Below are 21,822 nucleotides of genomic sequence, written 5' to 3' on the forward strand. Positions count from 1 at the left end.
GAGCACCAATTCCTTTCAGAGGGGTAGCACTTACAGACTGATTTGGGAGTGGGTGGAGGGTTGCACATACCTTAGTCAATTTTAGGAGGTGTGGTAGCTGAGGGCTTTTTCTTGCTTTAAACTGTAAAACTTATTTAAAAGCAATGGGCAATATCCAACAGTATCATTCCACAAACTAAAATAGCGCTAGCGGAGCTCCACCAAATCTTTCAGTTGCGCATACGCTTGCACACTGCACTAGTGGAGCCCATGGCCCACTCCTGAAAGTAGTTGCACAACCTCTTCCACAAGCATAACTTTAGTTGGATTCTCTCTGGGAAAATTCTGGAGATTATAAAGTGATCAATACGGAAGCACCTTGAAAACAATGCAGTGATTACTCGAAGCCAATATGGATTTGCCAAGAACCAGGTCCTCAACCTGGCTCTAGCTATAAAGGCTCTCCTGCTGCTGGAGGGGCCGGAGACCATCCAGCTGTGAGCCCTGCAGGACCTGGACCCTGTTCCTCTGCTTGGCTTTCTGGTGGCCTGAGTATGTGCCTAGGAGGGAGGATATGGGAGGGGGCAATCTGTGTAGTGACGGGTACAAGGAGATAAGGCGTAGTAAGGACTTGCCAGGTAAGGGGAACATGGCCCAGATAGTTAATGGCCGTGCTGTGTTCCTGTCCTCCCTGCAACCGCAGGTTTGGTGGTTGCCCTATCAATCTGCCTTCCGGTCTCTGGATGCTGCTTTTAAATGCCAGATCGGTTCAGAATATGGCCCCCCTTAGCCACTTCATAGTGGATGAGGTGGCTGAACTGGCATGTATAACCAAGACCTGAGTGGGTGAGCAGGGAGGAGTCAGTCTCTCCTGACTATGACCACTGGGGTACTTGGTCCAGCATCAGAGAAGGCTTGAAGGCCAGGGAGGTGGTGATGCTGTGGTCTATAAGAATTCCATTTCCCTTTGCAGGCTCCCTGTCCATGTGATTACTGGTCTAGAGTGCAACACCTTGTGTTGGGTCAGCAGGACAGATTAAGGATTCTGTTGGTATATCTCTCACCCCACTGCTCAACAGACTCCCTAGGTTCTGAGGGATGTCAACATTCACGTTGAGGGTGCCTTGTCTGGGCCGGCTCAGGATTTCATGGTCTCCATGACAGCCATGGGACTGTCCCAACGTTATTGGCCCAACACATGTAGCGGGGCATATCTAGACCTGTTTCTCTCAACTGGACATGGAGATGGTGATCTGAAGGTGGGCAACTCTGTATCAGTCCCTTTGTCATGGTCAGATCACTTCCTGCTGAGGTTTAGACTTACAGCGGCTTTTCTCCACTGCAAGGGTGGGGGACCTATTAAGATGGTCTGCCCCTGGAGGCTAATGGATCCAGATGGTTTCCAGAGAGCTGGGGGGGTTCTGGCTGATATGGCTGGTGCTCCTGCCAAACCCTGGTTGATCTGTGGAATGCAGAAATGACCCGGGCAGTTGACACAATTGCTCCTGAGTGCCCTCTCCAGAGTAGAGCTCGTATGGCTCCATGGTATACCCCAGAGTGGAGAGTGATGAAACAAAATAGGAGACTGCTTGAGTGCAGGTGGAGAAAAACTCCTAGTTGAGCTCTGGTGCATGTCTGTGGCCAGGTATATTCAAAGGCAGTGAGAGTGGCAAGGAAAACCATTTCACTGCCTCTATTCAATTGTCCACATGCCACCCAGTGAAGCTTTTTAGGGTTGTCCGGGGCCTTTTACATTCTAGCCCTAAGGACATTATGGAACCATCTGAGGCCCGCTGTAATGCACTGGCTAGGTACTTCCAGAATAAAATCTCTTGCATCCGCAAGGACTTAGACTCCAGTATTACTGCAGGTGAATCTGGTGAGGTATCCAGAGCACAGTCTTGTCCAGTTTTCTTGAATGAGTTTCAGTTGGTACAGCTCAAGGATGTAGACTAGGTGCCTGGACAGGTTCGTGCAACCACTTCCATATTGGATCCTTGCCCTTCTTGGCTAATAAAAACTAGCAGGGAGGGAACAGCTGGTTGAGCTAGGGAGGGGATTAATGCCTCCTTGCGAGAGGGAGTGGTCCGGGGCTGCCTAAAAGAGGCGGTGGTGAGACCACTCCTGAAGAAATCTTCCCTAGACCCAGAAAACCTTAATAACTATAGGCTGGTTGCAAATATTCCATTCCTGGGCAAGGTCCTTGAGCGAGTGGTTGCCAACCAGCTCCAGGCATTCTTGGATGAGACTGATTATCTGGATCCATTTCAATCGGGGTTCAGGCCAGGTTTTAGCACAGAAACAGCCTTGGTCACCCTGTATGATGACCTATGTAGGGAGAAAGACAGGGGGAGTGTGACCCTGTTGATTCTCCTTGATTTCTCAGCAGCTTTCGATACCATCGACCATGCTATCTTTCTGGGGCGGCTCTCTGAGCTGGGAGTCACTGCATTGAGTGGTTTCTCTCCTACTTGGAGGGTCGTCTCCAGAAGGTGGTGTTTGGGGAACACTGCTTGGCAATGTTCCACAGGGGTCAGTTTTTGATCCCCATGATGTTCAACATCTACATGAAACCATTGAGTGTGGTCATCCAGACTTTTGGAGTGCGTTGTCATCAGTATGCTGATGACATGCAACTCTATTTCTCCTTTTCATCTTCTTCAGGTGAAGAACACATTCAGCTGTGGATGTGCTGAATCAGTGCCTGGCTGCGACAATGGACTGGATGAGGGCTAATAAACTGAAACTCAATCCAGACAAGACTGAGATGCCATTGGTAGGTGGTTCTGCTGACCGGATGGAGCATGTTTCAACTTGTTCTGGATGGGGGTTGTACTCCCCCTGAAGGAGCAGGTCTGTAGCTTGGGGGTTCTCCTGGAACCATCTTTGTCACTTGAGGCTCAGGTGGCCTCAGTGGCACGGAGTGCCTTCTACCAACTTCGGTTGGTGGGCCAGCTATGCCCCTATCTGGACAGGGATAACCTGGTTTCAGTTGTCTATGCTCTGGTAACCTCCAAGTTAAAGTACTGCAATGCACTGTACGTGGGGCTGCCTTTGAAGACAGTTCGGAACCTGCAGCTCGTGCAAAATGCAGTGGCCAGATTGATAACTGGGACCAGAAGGTCCAAACATATAAGACTGACTCTACCCCGGATGCACTGGCTGCCTATATGCTTCTGAGCTCAATTTGAAGGTGCTGGTTTTAACCTATAAAGCCCTACATGGCTTGGGACCACAATACCTGACGGCATGTCTCTCCCGAAATGAACTTACCTGTACACTACGTTCAGCATCTAAGGTCCTCCTCCGAGTGTCTCCTCCAAGGGAAGCTCAGAAGGCAGCAATGAGGGAGAGGCCTTCTCAGTGATGGCCCCCCATCTGTGGAACAAGCTCCCTGATGAGGTCCGCCTGGTGCCAACATTATTATATTTTTGGCACCAGGTTAAGAAAGGAAAGGTTCCTCCTGTGCAAGCACCGGGTCATTACTGACCCCTGGAGGGACGCCGCTTACTCTGGCGTTTTCATGGCAGACTATAGCGGGGTGGTTTGCCATTGCCTTCCCCAGTCGTGACTACCTTTCCCCCAGCAAGCTGGGTACTCATTTTACCGACCTCGGAAGGATGGAAGGCTGAGTCGACCTGAGCCGGCTACCTGAGACCCGGCTTCCACTGGGATCGAACTCAGGTCGTGGGGAGAGTTTCAGTTGCAATACTGCCGCCTACCACTCTGCGCCACACAAGGCTCTTAAGATTAAGAGCAGGTTAAGACCTATCTCTTTTCCCAAGCATTTGCCAGAACATGATGAGTTTTAATCAGTCCTGAATGTGTCTTTAGTTATGACTGATAGTTAAATGTTGTTTTTAGTTATATGTTGTTTGTGTATATTGTCTGTGCGCTTTTATGTGCTTTTTTGTAAATGGCTTTTAAACTCTTTAGATTGTATTTAATGTTTTAACTTCTGTAAACTGCCCAGAGAGCTTCAGCTATGGGGCAGTATAGAAATGCAATAAATAATAAATAAGAACAAATCCTGCCAGACTAATCTGATCTCATTTTTTGATCAGGTAACCTTCCTTGTGGATTGTGCGAATGCTGTGGACATAATATATCTCAACTTCAGCAAAGGTGACCCTCCCCAGCACTTCCTAGGGCATGATGTCACATAATCTTAACCCTCCTTTAGTCTTAATCGGCTGCCTCCCAGCAGTGGATATGTTAAGAGTAGAAAAGTAGGGAGAGAAAAAGAGTGAGAAAACAGTGAGACTACAGAAGGAAAGGTGGCAGCGTCTCCTATACTTTAAAGACTGCTCCCTACATGATAGAACCCCTATTGGTCTAAAAAGGGAGTGTGTCTTAAGGTCTCCTAGTCACTGTAAGGTTACTGAGCTCAGAGGGAAGTGGTAGGCTTGTATTAAGGCAGATTATATTACTGGAGTTAGCAGAGATGATTCGGGGCACAGCTCAGAAGATTCGGGACACTTGCTTGGTGTGCCCTTCCTAAAAATGCCTATACTGGTAAGGACCAGACCATGAGAGAGATAGGACAAACAACACATTGGCATGCATAAGCAGCTGGCTCCTAAAAGCTGCTGAGAGTCATCCTCATCCACTGACATTAATGTCCAGAAGGATTCTCTGCTCGGAGAGAGAGAAACCCAAGAAAAAACCATCAATGTTCTCTCAACTCATGGAACCAATTAGGCACTTCCCTAAGTTTGGTTATCTATTCCTTTGAGATTCAAAACTTTTTTCAAACTGCTCCATAACAAATGTTCTCACTGGAATAAATCAGCACAGGATGAACATTTGTTCAGGAGGTAACTATAACAAGGCTTTATGCTCTGTATGCAGTTGTAACTAACTATATCAACTTTCCCTTGTGTAAAAGTGTATTTAAGTTTGCTTTGGCTCCTGGAAGTGTGGAGCGTCTTTCTGTATCACAAGGACTGAACAGTCTGCTGTTCCCTTGGTCAGGACACCAGTCTCGCCTAAAGTGCTGATAATGAAATGATCCTAAGCTGAAATCACTGATAGTGTCCTGTGCCATCTACCTGGGATCCTGATTCCCACTTAATTTCTGCCTTGTTCCCGTGGAATGTTTTCTGACACCAATAGCACAGCAAGTGGGTCTTAAGATCTAGAACTGCATATAATTACACACGTTTTTTATTATTATACCTTGAAAATGTCAAAGCTCCCTTTTCTTTGGTATGTCTCAGAAAGCAGTAAATGTATTCAGCACCCTACCAGATTACTAAATGCATATTTATTTATTTATAAGTCACCTTTGGGATTGAAAAGTGCCCCCATAATGACATAGAAATTAAAACATATAAAAATGTAGCAAAAATAAAAATAGGAGAAAAATCATCTTTAAAAACTGGGAGTGTTTTCATTTAAAATAAATGAAAAATAAAATTAAAATAAAAAAACATTTAAAATAATTCAACCGCCAGGCAAAACAAAGTTTAAACATATGTAATTACTTTAACTCTTAAAGCTGTTAGCAGGAAGCAACAACAAAAAAGACAACCCATATGCATAACCAAATATGAAATTCTATTCTTATCTGTCCACACTCTGATGTTCTTTCACCACTGGTAATCAGGCAATTTGCCTGTGGCAACCATTTCCCTAACAAAAATTCCCATTAATAGTCCTTCCTCTGGCTCCAGGTTTCTTCCCTCCAGGAAATGGTGACATGTTTTTTTAGAAAGGGAAATGTTTCAGTTGCTTTTGGCATGCAAAGATGACGCAGTGAGGCCACATAAGAAGCCCCCCACTGTACGTTCAGATAAGCTAACCTCAACAGGAAAGAAATCAACAGGAAAGCAAAGAATAGAACCAGCTGGCAAAGCTGCCAAATCAGGTGGAGCAGTTGTCACCCCCAAAAGCCTAAAAACAATTCAAAGAAAGCAACTGGCCCAGTTTACCTGTCGCCATGGTTTATCCGACCAGGAATGATCCGACTACCCACATACTCCCTCCTTGCCCCTCCCTTCATGAGCTTACATTTGGTGATGACAGCCTGGTTTCTTAAATCACAGTTTCCCATGATGTCCAAACTAGGAAGTTATGGTTCAGTTTCCCCCCCAGACCAGGATACAAAACCACAATCAGCTCAGCTCATAGAACAAGGATCCATAATCCAAGGCAAGTTGTTCCCAGCTTTTGCTGTTGTGTTGCATTGTTAATCTGCCATTACACAGGTCAACTTTCTTTTGAGACACAGGAATCATACAAGGAGAAGGAATGAACTATATGCAATAGTGGCAGACATCTGCTTCAGAAATGGGTCACTAATTGTTTCCTATACAGTGTGTGCACGTGTAATTAAAAATATAGAATGGGAGGAAGGAAACAGGTGCTCAATCCTTCCCCCACCCACATTTTGCTTTCCCACTCCCTTAAACTGCTATTTTATAGCCATTTTTATCTTGGACCTCCAAGATCGGAATAACCCTAACAAGAGAAAAATGGATAAGGAGAAGCAGTTTCAGGGTAAGGTATAGCACCCTTCTCCAGACGGTGCTGTACCATATGCCCTAACTTCTGCCCTGCTTGAAAGGGAACTGAAAACTCTGTCCTGAATTGTATAGTCAGTGAGAACTGAGAACTTAAGTGACTTAGGGCGCAATCCTATGGCTGCTAGTCAGTGGCTAGATGGCCATAGGATAGGTCGGTTTCCGGGAACTGACCTCCACCCCCTCCCGCACTGTCTCGTAGGCAGCGCGGAACGGCCCCGCACTCAGAAGAGGAGCACTGAGCGGCAAAAACAGGGCAATTCCTGGGGGCGTGCTGGGGAAATTGGAAATGCTGGTATGACACAGCCTACGTGTCGTCTGGCTGCCACTTCCCGCCCTCTGAGGTCCCACAGCTAGACAGCTGGGCGGGGGGAGCGAGGAGGAGATCCGCTCTTCATCACTCCTCCCACCCTGCACTGGATAGGCATTCACCCCTGGGCTTGGAGGTGACCGTCGAACCAGATAGGATTGCTTCCTCCGGGTGTAACCTTATGAATGTTTAGAGAGAAAGAAGTCCTACAACTCCCAGCATTCCCCCAACCATCATAGCTGGCTGTAATTTTTTGTTTGTTCAAATGAGTATGTGTTCACAAAAATATACTGAGCGAGGCAGAAGTATATTTTACTGAATTTATATTTTACTTAACTACAAAAAGAAATGATGGGGGACCAAGATGCATTACCTTCAACTGATTACAATGAACTTGAATACCTTTCGCTCAGACTACTCTGCAAATTACCCTCTAGCATAGCTAATAGTTGTTTTTTTTTTTTGCTTTGTAAAAGCATTTCATTCCTAGAAAGTAATCATATACAATCTATGGGTCTATCAACTGTTTCATTAATTTTAGTTTCTGCCCTGCCTTTATTAAATAGAGTAAATTGAAAATATGCATATTTTAAAAGGGTCAATATAGTTTGTGATATTGAAAGAAGAAAAAAGAGCAATCCTATGACTACTCAGATGTAAATCCCACTAAGTTCAATGACGTTGACTCCCAGGTAAGATGGTATAGGATTGCAGCCTTAATAAACAAAAGGCTCAACCATGTTAGAAGAAAGGCCATCTTATTTTTCATTCTGTATTTCACATATACAATTAGCATCAAGACATGTGTTATTAACATGCACTCCCACTGCTTAAAATTAGCCCCATCTCTTAAACGCTAAGGCTTTGATTAATCTACTTATTAAATGTATAGCTTTTAGCTCTAATTATTTGTCATATTACTATTAACAATCTTTTAGTTGTTAGTACAAACTTGAACTAGAAAGCAGCTCTTTTGAATTGTTGATTTATATTCACTTACTTTAAGAGCAGTAGACTTCCTCCGTTTGGGTCCCATTTTTTGTTCATTTCCTTCTGTAGTATCTAGGGTACTTTCTTGAGCTGTTTCTTTAATAACTGTAGTGTTAATAGTTGGCTGGGACTGCGGACAAATATATTGCCATCATGTAAGTAAATCAGCAGCAAATACAGATATGAGAGCAGCAAGTGTCCAAGCAAGTGATTTTTAAATAACATTTGAAATCTAAACATTTTTACACCATCCTTCACATCATGTCAGATTTCAGGGCAGTGCACAGCACAAAAGACAAATACAAAACAGACAACTGATTAGCAGTGCATCCTAAGCATGTTTACTTAGAATGTTCAATTGAGCTCAATGGGGTTTATTCTCTAGTAAGTGTGCTTAGAATTGCTTCCTAAAACTAAAGTAATATGATTACAAAATTAGAAGATATTTTCTTGTATTAAGGAAATGCATTTTGTAGTCTCAAGTTCACATGCAGTTACAATGTTTGTGCTTAACTAGCAAATACCCAATTCAAATATTTTGGTAAAAAGTAAGTGTATTGTCAGGTGACTGGACAAGCTAATTAGGCTCCATCTGGTCTTCCACAAGTACAACACTACTTTGGCTCCTCAGTCTAAGAACAGGTTGAGATACTAGAGATTGCCTGGGAACTCTGCCTAGGCTTGATGAACCACTAGCCTGCTGACTAGCTGCCAACCTAAAACAAAGATTGCCTTTCTAAGGGCTAAATCTATACAGTCATGCTCTGTGAAGTAAGACAGCCATACAGAACGTTGCGGTTGTAGCCTCTCTAGGGCAGGAGTTGATACCAAGCTTGCCTTAAAATAAGTTAAGCATAGCTTATTTTCAGGTTGGCAGAACAACATTAAGAACTACTGGATGGGTATTTAAATAGTTACTTTCATTGCTACCTAGGAAATTAGTGACAAGCTATAATAGGAGTATGAGATGCGATGATATATACATTATCTTCTTAATGATGGGCATGATCCAGTAGTGGCCCTGTGTGCACTGCCAGCTCCCCTGATCCCTTCCAGAAACTAGTGTTTTGGCTCATTTTAGGCTTGCCCCTGGAAGCAATACATCGCTGACACAAACGGTAGGGGCTGCTTGAAGACCAGAAATGGTAGGCCTGGCCGCGCGTGGACCGGGTTTGGCAGAACTGGCCATGCACATAAGGCCATCATTAGATCCAGTCCGAAATATGGAATCACGCTTTCCCCACACCTGTCCCATTGCCTATACTGGCTTCTGAAAGAAGGGAAAAAAACTACTGTCCATCAGCTGGAGAACGCTTATGGAACTCACTTCTTGCCTTATCCACACTCCTGGCAAGGAGAGGTCCTCATCTGCTGTCACTCACCATACATACTCCCCATTTACTCTGGCAAGGGCCACCCTTCCCTCAGGAATTCCATCTGTCATCCCAAGGCCTTGAGAAGCTGTAAGGAGAGGGAAGTCTACCCATTTGCTCAAGGGTGAGCTAATACTGCCAGAAAGACTGTAGGAGAGGATAGATGTGGGGCAACAACATGAAAGGTAGGTCGCGGCAAAGAGTGCTAGAAGTCCTTTCTAGCCACCACCACTTGTAGCGGCTTGCTGGTGGAAAGGGGGCCTGTTCTTTTCTTCTGGAGGACAATACTTAGAGACATCTGAAGTTACAGTACAACTGGCTCTTGGTCACACACTGGATGGCTCCCTCAGTCATCCCCAGTAAAGAGGAACCTAATCCATTCAAATATAGCTTTTTGAGAGCTAAAATTCCTATGATCTAACAAGCTTCTTAGCCATATCAGTATAGTAGGCTAGAGGCTCAGAACAGCCACTGATAGGCCAGAACATCATTAGAAGTGTCTGACTAAATTATTAGTGCTTCCACATTAGATGGTAACTTACCTGCTGACTAGAAAATTTAACTTTGGGGTTGTTGTCAATTTCCCACAGTCCTTCATTAAAGCCTTTTCTTTTATTTGGTTTGCCATATTTGTCTTTATTTTCGGCATAGGGAAATATATCTTTTGGTCCCAAAAATGCTCTACAAAGGAAGAGAAACATGTAAGTGTTCCATGTACACTCTGCAGTTTACACATTATGGTAACACCTTTATTAGTAACACGTGTATTAGCAAAACTGATTTGAAGGGGAGCTCTTTATTATTTATAATTATTCTTTTACAATGGGTTGCATCCAACACTGGCGCAACAGAATTTCCCCAACTTCTCCTCTCCCTAATGCAGCTCCTTGCACGCATCCCAATTTTGCTCCTGAGGGTCTCCCCTACCTTCCAAAGCAGATTTGGGGCATGCATGGGGGGCTGCAGGCGAGGAGAAATCCATTCTGCTAGTTGTTTCCACTCCCCTAGTGGATGACCAGCATTGGATCCAATCCAATAACTTTAAATGCTAGGATTTCAAAAAGCTTTGGACAAATCCTTCAGCAAGTACTCTTGATGAAATATAGCACTTATGGGAAAATACCAGATGTCCTCTCATAGACTGGACCACTTTCCCAAACTAGGCAATAGAATAACAGCTGAGATCCAGCATATTTTGAAAGTGATGTACACCGGACCAAAATAAAATTCCTGACATACACAAACAGGAGATCTAAATGGGTGTAATAACACCAGCAATTTAATTTTGGGATTGTAATAAAAAGTTCACAGAAAAAAAACCCGTAATCATAAAACATTAAACCACTTCTCTATTAAAAACCCCAACCCAAACTTTTAAGTAGTATTTTGTAGGCTCAGCAATGCTGTTGTAGTGAAAAAGTCCAATTCAATGTTGGAATTATGAGGAAAACAATTGAAAAACTGCATTAAACATCATCGCACCACTATATAGACATGCACTTTGCGGCCACATTGGAATACTGTGTATAGATCTAGTCATTCCATTTCAAAAATAATATTGTAGCTTTAGGGAAGGCACAAAATAACTAAATGAGGGATGGAGAGACAACTGTATTATTATGAAAAAGGCTATGTCCCTGGATCACAAACTGCGATTTTCTACTTTGGCACTGATCTCCCATTTCTATTCTTCCTACAGTAAAACTCTGCAAGACTTACAAGAAGGTCTGAACCTGCAAGAACTAAGGGTCCTTTCTTACGATAACTTTTATGGCAGATCAGGGGTGCAGAACCTCTGGCCCTTGGGAGGCTTGTCCTCCTTCCGCTGCACAAGCCCCTCCCATGGTTTGTGGAGGATAAGAGGAGAGGAAGCCCCCCATGATCTCCAATCATAGACCGGAGATAACAACCAGGATTCCCCCCCACATTGTTGTGTGCAGTGAAGCTTCTCTGACTGGGAAAGCCCATATGCAGCCAAGCCTCCCTGACCGGGAAAGCCCACGTGCAACCAAGCTGGGGCTGAGCCTGCCAGAGAAGTGAAGGGAATGCAGTTGGCTCAGCTGTGCTAAATGCATGGCTACCCTGATAGGGAAAGCCCATGTGCAGCACAACGAGTAGGGGAGCAAATACTGACACGAGGCAGTGGCCATGCCCCCTTGCCAGCAGAGGACATGGCCACATTCACAGACATCAGGGGGTGTGGCCATACCCATAAGCTTCCAGAGCAAGGGTGGAGAACATGTGGCCCTTCTGATGTTGGTGGACTGCAACTCCCATCAGTCCTAGCCAGCATAGCCAAAGGTTAGGGATGATGGGAGTTGCAGTCTGAAAACATCTGGACAGGCACGCACTCTTCATTCCTGTTATAAAGAAATCTAAGTGTTACTCTGGGAATGAGAGATGAAGAAAAATCAGAAAGACCTTAAGGAGAGCCATACTGGATCAGACCAAGGGTCCATCTAGTCCAGCATTCTGTTCATACTGTGGCCAACCAGCTGCCTATGGCAAACTCATATGAAGAACATGTGCAATAGTGCCCTCCTGCTCATGTTCCCCAGAAACTGGCATAGAGGTATACTGCCTCTTATATTGGAGGTAGCATACAGCCATCAGGACTAGTTACCATTGATAGCCTTCTCCTCCAAGAATTTGTCTAACCCCCTTTTAAAGCAATTCAAATTGGTGGCCATCACTACATCTTGTGGTAGCAAATTTCTGTGGTAGCGAATTTCACAGAAGTTCCTTTTATCTGTCCTAAATCTCCTACCAATCAGCTTCATGGGATAACTCTGGGGTGTAGTATTATATCAAAGGGAGAAAAATGTCTCCCTATCCACTTTCCCCACCCTGTGCATAATTTTGTACACCTCTACCATGCCTCCCCTTATTTGCCTTTTAAAAAACTAAACAGTCCCAGATGTCAAAGCCTTCTCTCTCAGGGGGGGTTGCTACACTCCCTTGGTCATTTTGGTTGCCTCTTTCTGTACCTTTTCCAAGTTTACAATATCCCTTTTAGGTGCAAAAACCAGAGTAGAGTCCTAAGAACTCTCCGAACTCTCAATTCAATGAGTGTAAATTCCAGCACATGCACCCCTCCCACACAGCTACCCAATCAGCAGGCTCTCTTCTCCCTTCCATAACCTTCATGCATTCCCTCTTCCCCATCTCTTTTGCTTCCCCATTCTTTCCAGTCTCTCCCCACCAGCCTTAGACTTTATTTTTGCTCCTTCTTGCCTCCATTCCTGTTCTGCTGTTCCTTCACAGAATCCCAGAGCTGGCCTGGCCAGCTGCTCAAGGCAGCAAAGATCCTTGAATGAAAGGCAGCCTGCTTGCTAAACTCATAGTTTCCTATTCAGCTTCGAGAGTCAGCCCTTTTACTCTTATGCTCCTGCCTTTTAAGCCTGAATGGTGGCTAAAACTAACCCACACTGTAGCCAGTCAGGGGAAATAATGGCTGTTTCTGGTTCCTGTACATTTCAGCTTAGTTGCAGTGCCTGGCCCTAGAGTTCAGGGCATGCTTCTAATGGCCAGGACTGCAGCAAAGCCCTCACTCCTCCTCTCATTGCCAACTACAGCCTAACTTGAGACAGGCAGCAGCTTTGCTCAGTTGCTGTCCTTCCTGACACAGATGTTGTTTGTGGCAAGGCTTCACTGCCACAAGTACAACATAACACAGGATAACAAACTGGGATCTGCATCTAGAAAAAAAAGGGCACTAGAGACTAAAGAATGGAAAGAAATCAGCTCCATTGAGTTTAATAACCCAATGTAAAAATGTGATTTTATTAACATGTTTGTCTGTGTACTCTAATGATTAAAATCAGCAAAAGCTATCTGTACAAACTACAGTTCTACAGCCAAGAAGCTTTATCAAAATCAGTATAGCTTTGCATATATAGGACTTACGTTTCATGAGTGCCAAAAAAGAATATAGGCATTTTATTTGTAGGTGGCTTGACTGCTCCATCGGGAACTTCATCCACCTAGGAAGGAAAAAAAACTATTATAAATTGAACACTTCATAGGAAATTACTTAAAGAGGAGTTAATAATAAAGAACTGTGAAAAGAAAAAGGTTGCAGTTATCTAACCCCTCAATATTTCATTGTATGCAGCATAAATTGAGTCTTCCCAAAGATATAAATATAAGTGGGTCAGGGTAAACTTCAATCTAGACAGATACAGATGATTTCTTAATGAAAACTACATGCACTCATCCTAAACATATACTGCGTGAATCCATTCGGCACAATAAAAAATCATAGATCCAGAATGTTATTGTATACACACAAAAAACAAGATCCATGGCACAGATATTCACAGATCTTAATTATTCATTTCAAATGTTCAGAAGGTATACAAAGAGAACAAATACATGATTTTAAATCCACATCACCTCAAGTCACATCTAAGACTTGCCCCTATTGAAATTATCACAATTAAAGAAGTTACACACTCTAAGTGACATAATCCTCCAGAAACAAAGAACTAAATGTCCAAGATACGGATCCTCATGATTTTTATAAGTGTAAGCCAGATCTCCACCCTCTAATTACAATTTTACACACACACATACACGCACATGTGATGTGTGTGTGTGTAAGAGACAGACAGACAGAGACACACAATTCTCATATGCAGATCCTACAAATCCTCTTTCTGAACAGTGCTCATATTGGTGCTCTCTATATTTTGAAAATCATGGATCTAGTATGTCCTGGTGCACCAACAGCACAAAAATAAAAGCTGCAGTGTATGTAAGATCCATGATATGGGTCTTTCAGTTTATTTATTACATAAAAAGCAGAATCATCTCCATTTTTAAATAAAGATTCCCTAAATCCACCTCACACCTCTCCATCACAACAACCTCTATTTGTCATAATTGATAAATGTTTCCTGGAGGAAAAACTGAAATATGTTAGCTGCTAGTGACTGTATAGGTAGGACCATACTAATTAAAAGGATCACTGTTGCCTATATACACATACAGACACACTGTAACCTACCACGACATTTGATGTAACTCTCACAATTTTTTGCTTCTAGTTTTGTGTACAGAACATATTTGTGAAAAAAGATAATTCACGTATTAGCAACATCATGTATCCAAAAGCTATGGCAAGAATATGAGAAGTCCATGTCTTTTTTCCATATGTGTACTCATTTGCAAGAGTTTTATCAATTATAAAATATAAGAGAAAGGACTTTATCCTTGATTTTAAAGATTCGATGTCATACAGGTAGCAAAAATGGTTAGCTACCTGAATTGACTACTGCAAGCAATGGAGGATTAAAAGAAAAGTGCTGGAATTTTTTGCAGCTGAATTAGGTTTTTGCAAGACAATTGCATTTGTTGCTTGTAGAACAGTAGTTAAATTACTGTTTGAACAGGTTCTTGTACAAATTCACTTTCAGAGCTAGTCCAATATAGTTTGGCCTGAGGTGGAAAGTCCAAATAACCTACTTACTCTCTGCAACATATAATAACACAAAGAACTGAAAATTTAACCTCCAGGTAAAAGTGTCTAACATCTGCCCCAAGGGGCAGCCGTCTCATTTCTCCCTAGGTCAGTCCTTTATATGTAATTAGGGAGCAGCATACACACACACACACAAATAAAATCACTGGTGGTTACAGTGGTCAGAATGTTCTATTGTTAGCTGGGATTAAAAACAGAAGACCACACATATATACATGCAAATATATTTTGTACTTTGTCTGTCAAAGACAATAAAGTCACAATAATTTTCTCTTATGTTGCAATCCCATACATACTGGGGATTAACCCCACTGAGCACAGAAAGACTTGCTACGAAATAAACATGCACAGGATTGCATTATTAACCTAAGAAGAGCCCTGCTGGGCTATCCAGTCCAAGATTCTGTTCCCATAATGGCCATCTGTGGCCTATGGGAAGCTCACAAACAGGGCACGTGTACAATCCAATCTCCCATCCATATTAAGTAGAAAATCATTGCCTGTTGAAATTGCTTTTATTAAGACATCAGTTTTCTTTCTCCAAGTGCTCAGAAACTGTTATAGCTGGGATCAGTCCTGGCACTGTCCTTCATGAGGGATCATCCAGTTAATTTTTGCCTAGCACCAGGCAGAGGCAGATTTTTAAAATCGGTGTGGTACTAATTACGGGACCACTTTGTTTCATGTATCCGGCACCATATTTCCAGTTAAAAAAGGAAGAAAATGAGCTGACACAAAGTTTCAAGGTGACAGAGGGTTGCAAGGTAGACTTGCAGGGAGGTTTCAGCATGAAACTGCTGAATGAGACCTTATCCAGAAGTTTGATTCTATCCATTTAGCATGAAAAGTGACAATGGTTTCCCTCTGCAGGTGACAATTAACATAGCAAATCTAGGATTGGTATTATCACTAATTGCAGCTATTGTAAATGGTTTCTCTGCTTATTTTATATACATTTAAGTTTTAACTGACTGATCACAGACTGTATTTTTTGCATTTCATCCTAGCGTTTAGAATTTCCCTTCTCTCTGTGTGCGTAACACACATAAACACACCTGCCAACCGAAGGTAACACTTTATGCATCTGATGAATGAATCCACGAATGCTTACGCCATAATAAATGCGTTATTCTGCACAGCTACCCCTCTGGAAGATGGATTTAAGAGATCTATATCTAAAATGAAAACAATCTTGAAAGATTCATTATATAGAACATTAATGTCTCAGAGCAGCATCAAAATACATCAGACATACAACTTTCTAACATCTATACTCCAGATGTGGGGTTCTATACCACAAGTGCAGAATCAATGATTTTGTGGCAGTGTGAGATGGAAACAGATTAGAAGGGAAAATTTGATAAATACCATGAGAATCCATGAAGACCTGTGCCATGGATTATTACTTTTTAACCAAACTGCTGCTCCATGTCATATTAGATTCATGATTTTATAACATAGTCAAGAGTAACAAATGTGATATGTAGGTGAATTGGAATGCAGAAACCAAAGATCCATGCAGCACTATAGATTTTGTGTCAGTAGAGTCACAAGGAACTGGATCCTTCATTTTTTGATATAGTCTGAAGGAAGAGATACAAAATGTGATTATTTACCGTTAACATTTATATACCACTTTATCTGCTAAAAAGCCATCAAGGCAGTACACAACTACCTCATTAGGGGGTAGGCATGTTAAATCATGAGGACCTGTGTTCTGATCTAGGTCTGTGTGTCTTAAGAAGCTGGAACTGTGATTTTCTAAATCATGCATAGTAGCTACATATAATTAAGAATGATTTTGTGTGCCTTTGGATAAAAATTAATCAGCATCTATGAAGTTACTGTAACCTTCGGGAGCAATCATCATTATCAGTTTTACCTTGGGTTGCATCCAGTGTTAGTCTAACTTTTAAGTCCCATTCATTTCAATAGGTCTACTCTAAGTAGAAGGAATATTGGAATCAATCCCTTTCCCCCAATGGTTAGCACTCAACATTTAAAAACAAAGTTATATACAACATTTTCAACATTACACTGACCACATAGGTCTTCATTAAATTATCTAAAGCTACTCAGCAAGAGGGTTTGCTATCAGCATGCCACTTAATTTGGACAAATTACGTTTGGGAACACTAAATGCAAACATACCCCCCAAAGAGAAGCTGCTTGCATGTTGCAAAGTGACAACGGCAGAACCTATCAAGAACATAAAGGGTAAAAAACAGCATGTGGGTATCTGCAATGTGATTTAGAAGTCACTTCCACAACAACACAAACACGCCTCCCTCCACAAGGGCTGTTTAGGCCAGCGGGATGAATGAAGAGCAGAACCAGAGGCAAGACACGAACACTTGAGCCAATGTGGGAGCCTAGAAAAGCGAGAAGGGGATGCGCACAAAACGCTTGGTTTCCAGGTGAAGAGGCGATGGAGGAATTCGGTGCGCAGCAATGGACAGGGGACAGCGGCAGGGCGGGTGAAGAAGGGCCGAAGGAGGCAGCGCCTTACCCGTGCTGGCCAATGGGGATAGCCTTTCATCTTGGCGAAGATGAGGTCCCCGGGTTTGAAATCGCGACTCATGCTGCTGCTCTGGCTGCGGAGAACTGCCCGGGACTGAACACGAGCGCCGTTCTCACGACCCGCTGTTTTGAAGGAGGGCGGGGGGGGGAGGTGGAGAGATCAGAGGGCAGCGTCTGAGGTAACCGCACAATTGCATTCACGATTTCCCCTCATCCGCCTCCCCACCAGCGCGGAGCCCGCTGCACAAGCCCTCCAAGCCGCCCCTGTCTCCGGGGCGCCAGGCCAACGCAGCTGCCTCCCGCCGACCCTTCATCGCTCCCGTTTTGGCGGGAAGCAACTCTCCCATCGCTCGCCGCCGCGAAGGAAGGGGAAGCCGCCCCTCTTCTCTCCGCCGCGGCTGGGCATTCCCACCCCGAGCCCCGCTTACCTGCCCCGCGCACGCGCGCAAGCCCCCCACGCCACAACTGCCCGTTGCGCTTCCTCCTTCCCCACCCCCTCCTCCTTCCCCGTAAGAGCAAAACAGCGGCCGCTGCAGGCTGCCCGCGGCTGGCTCGATCGCGCGCACCCGCCCCTTCCTCGCGCCAGCTACCTCAAGCTCGCTCGCCACTGGCTCGGCGTGCTCCAAATGATTCCCAGAAATGGGGGGGGGGGGAAGGGAAGCGCTTGCCTACCACGCAGTAACCTCCCGAATGCCGCTCGCTCGACAGCCCAGCCCGGTAGCCTCGCCGCTGGAAGGCGAACGCCGGGTGACCCGAGAGTGGGGCACGACGCCCAGGAAACCCGTTGACAAGAATCCTCCTCCTCCTCCTCCTCCAGGCACAATGGTTCGCTCCGCCTCCTGTTGCGGTGTTCTTGCAGGCCGCGAGGCAAACAAGAGTGGATTCGTAGTAAGGGAAGAAAAGTGGGGAGAGAGGGAAGAAGAGGGGTGGGGGAAGCGTCAACTTCGAATGGCTCTGGCGATGGTATAGGAGCGTTTAGCTGCCACTTCCCATGTATCTCGCGCCGACCGGTCGTTTTTGGCGTGCGCGCGCTTTTTCCCGCTGGGGAAACAAAAACAAACATACGCCATTCTGACTCATGTCGCGTGAAGCTGCACATAAGGAAGCAAAGCAAAATGCTCCCATACAGCCCGATCCTATCTATGCACGCTTACTCTGGAGCAAGTCCTACTGTGTCCACTGGAATTTACCCCCAGATAAAGGGTGCGTAGGATTACAGCTTTGATAGGCAACTTGTTTTACTCTGTTCTTGCTATATAACCTTTCTGTTTTTCCCCTGGCATCTCTACTTAAAACTCCCTCCCGAGGCAAGGCAGGAAAAGACAAGACCTCTGGCCTGCAGAGTTGCTGTCAATCTGAATATAGATACAGATTTGAGTTAGGAAATCTGTATAGGGCAGTCTGGTTTGACCTCGTCCTCATTCCCTGCTCCCTTTATTCCACAGGCTGGGACTTTGAATTGCACTTTTAGAGCATCTAGAGATGTAACATTTTAGATTACAAGAAAGTTGTTCAGAGAATTGACAGGCTTTCTTGTTCAGATGGTGGGATGTTATTGGAAAATGCCATTTGTCATGTTGGTTGCACCCTCTGCAATGCCTTCTACGAAGCTATGAAAAGTACCAGAATCTCCTCTTTTGCATCTCGTAGCTCTGTTTGAACCTGGTTGAGGCAAAAAATCCCAATGTCACTTGTGGTGGACAGCTCGATGAAAATGTCATCCTGGTGTGTGGAAACGGAAAATCCATGTTACATATAATTAGAAAAAGAATTGAAAATAAAATTGCCAAGATCGTACTCCCATTATAGTGCAATTACACTTAGAATACCCTGTACAGTTCTGGTCACCACACCTAAAAAAGGATATTGTAGAGTTGGAAGAAGTACAGAAAAGGGCAACTAAAATTATCAAGGGGCTTGAGCACTCCCATACTAGAAAGGTTACAACTTCTGCGACAGTTTAGCTTAATAAAGAAGCGAGTAAGGGGAGACATGATAGAGGAATACAAAATTATGCATAGTGTGGAGAAAGTGGGTAGGGAGACATTTTTCTCCCTCATAAGACTAGAACCTGGAGACATACCATGAAGCTGATTGGTGTGAGCTTCAGAACAGAGAACACGAAGTACTTCACATAGTGTGTAGCACACATAGTAAAACTATGGAATTCACTACCACAAGATGTAGTGATGGCCAGCAATTTGGATGGCTTTAAAAGGGAATTCAACAAATTCTGGAGGAGAAGGCTATCAATGGCTACTAGTCCTAATGGTTATATACCACCTCCAGTATCAGAGGCAGTATGCCTATGTACACCAATTGGTGGTGAACCTGGGCGTGGGGGTGCTGTTTTGTCCTGCTTGTGGGTGTCCTGTGGACAGCTGGTTGGCCACTGTGTGAACAGAATGCTGGACTAGATGGACCTTGGTCTGATCCAGAACAGCTCTTTTTACGTTCTTATGGTTACCAACCAGCTGGTGTAGATAAGAGTATTTAGTCATTGTACTTTTGTTTAGATTTGAGTATGGTTGTGGGTTCAAATCGCACATTATCTTATGACAAAGGACAGCAAGGAGCTTTTCCTTTTTTCCCTTTCAGCCAAATTCACAGAGGATAGGATTTTTAATAGATATTAGCCATGCTAGCTAAAATTGAACCTCCATATACAGAAGCAATATACCTCAGAATACCAGGTGCTGGGACAGGGTATGATCCGTTGGTTTTGTGCCCTGCTTGTGAGCTTTAAGAGGCATCTGTTTGGCTGTTGATGGAAACAGAATGCTCGATTAGCTGGACCTTGGTCTAATCCAAGAAGGTAATTCTTACGTTCTTGTCACCCTAGATTCAAATCCATGCTTGGCTAGGAAGCTCATTAGGTGCCTTTGGGTGAATCGCTTTCTCTCAGCTCAGCTGGCTTCACAGGCTTGTTGAGAGGCTAAAATGCTGCTCTGAGTTTCTTGGAATGGTGAGATATAAACGTAATAAATAAATCTACTTGTTTTCCTTTCTGCTTCAGAACTAAAGTAATAGGCTCAAGTGTCACTACTAAGTGTGTGGTAGGTGCTTAACATTCCTGCAAGGCACCTCTCTCCTCATGAATAATTGGTTGTGTACAGTTGCCATTGTGTGTTGGATTAAGCTGTATGGGCAGTATCCTATGCTGCCCACACATCAGCAGCACCCAGTGGGGAGTTGCAATGGGGAGTTGATTGTTAATACAATCTGAAATGAGTGAAAATGCTTGTTTTTGGAACAGGGCAGATCAGCGGAGATTGCAGAAGGGAGACTTGTCCTTTACAAAGTGCTAACTCATTGTGCAAGTGGTGGATTCCGCTGGTGCAGCACAATCAGCAGGAGTGCAGCAGCCCCATTGCATACTGCCCCATGTGATTTTTTGAATGCTACTACAAATGACAAAAGTATAGGTTTGTGGCGGCCTGTAAAAAGTTGGAATTTAATGGCTGTGCCATATGCCTTTAGTGTGAACTGTCCTCAAAATCCACAAGTGATACAAGAAGGCGGAGATTGATTTCTTAACTAGTGTGGTATAGTGGTTAGACTAGAGTTGGGGTGGAGAGAACCAGGTATGCAGCCCTGAGTTCCTTGAAAAAAGGATGTAATAAAAATGTAATAATAAATGAAGAAAAGAAAAATGTAATAAAAGAAGAAAAGAAAAAGAAATACATTTCTAGAAAGAGAGGTACTGCTGCCAGGTCTCAAACCTACGGAAGCCTAGTTTTTCAGACCAGTTGCATAAAAACAGTTTTTAGTTAATGTAGAAATGAGGTTCTGGAGAAGACTATTACGAGTCCCCTGGACTGCAAGGAGGTCAAATCAATCAATCCTAAAGGAAATCAACTCTGACTGCTCATTGGAAGGACAGATGCTGAAGCTCAAAAATTTTGGTCCCCTAACGCGAAGAGAAAAGTCACTGGAAAAGACCCTGGTGCTGGGAAAGATGGAAGGCAAAAGGAGAAGGGGACAGCAGAGGATGAGATGGCTAGATAGCATCACCGATGCAATGAATATGAACTTGAGCACGCTCCGGGAGAGAGCGGAGGACAGGAAGGCCTGGCGTGCTATGGTCCATGGGGTCACGAAGAGTCGGACACGACTGAACGACTGAACAACAGAAATGAAGGAACTGCATTCTGCACACACTTTAAAAGTTTTCTTTCTAATTAGTTCACATGTTCCAGGGCTGCCCCTGGCATCTAAAAGAGGCTTTGGGTCTGAGACCTGCCTCAGATTATTTACTGATTCCAGCCCTTTGTGCTCTTCTGGCCCTTTTTAGAAAATAAGGTAATGATCCTTATTTGTGTTTTTGGAAGAGCAATCTGAAAGCAGAAAAGTATACTTAGCTTCGAATAATAAAGCAAATAGTTTTTCTCCTGAGCAAATTCAAATGTAGATTAAAAAGAGAACAGCATAATGGTACCACTTCGCTCTTTTACATTTTGGCTGATGTTCTTGCCCACAGGCAAACCCCCACTAATTTGAACTAAATAGTTTTAGAAAAGTCAGGTCTGTTACTGTTGTTGCCTCTCCATTAAAAATAAAATAAAATGATACAACCAGGTTTTCCACATTGATAATAGAGTAGTTGCTATAAGGAAAACAATTCCCAGGATTGGAATGTATACT

General features: G+C 43.8%; 1 protein-coding gene across 9 annotated transcripts in view; it reads right to left on the bottom strand.

The window, feature by feature from the left end:
* The window catches only part of PSIP1 (PC4 and SRSF1 interacting protein 1), a 36,917-nt gene extending 17,982 nt beyond the window's left edge, over window positions 1–18,935 (bottom strand). For 2 of the 9 annotated variants that reach the window (XM_084834557.1, XM_084834556.1), the window contains exons 1-5: window positions 17,851–18,935; window positions 17,168–17,301; window positions 13,083–13,159; window positions 9,719–9,857; window positions 7,814–7,933 (exon numbers count right to left, since the gene is read on the bottom strand). In XM_084834557.1, coding sequence (XP_084690683.1) covers window positions 7,814–7,933; window positions 9,719–9,857; window positions 13,083–13,159; window positions 17,168–17,301; window positions 17,851–18,277 — 897 coding nt within the window. In that variant the 5' untranslated portion in view covers window positions 18,278–18,935. Of the gene's footprint in view, window positions 1–7,813; window positions 7,934–9,718; window positions 9,858–13,082; window positions 13,160–15,713; window positions 15,834–17,167; window positions 17,305–17,606 lie in introns of those variants that run through there. The other 7 variants (XM_084834562.1, XM_084834559.1, XM_084834561.1 and 4 more) reach the window with 5 other exon arrangements.
* Window positions 18,936–21,822: the final 2,887 nt, after the last annotated feature.

The sequence above is a fragment of the Heloderma suspectum genome, chromosome 2, assembly GCF_057233095.1.
Source record: "Heloderma suspectum isolate Gila_16-S chromosome 2, 16-S_ref, whole genome shotgun sequence".
Lineage (NCBI taxonomy): Eukaryota > Metazoa > Chordata > Lepidosauria > Squamata > Helodermatidae > Heloderma > Heloderma suspectum.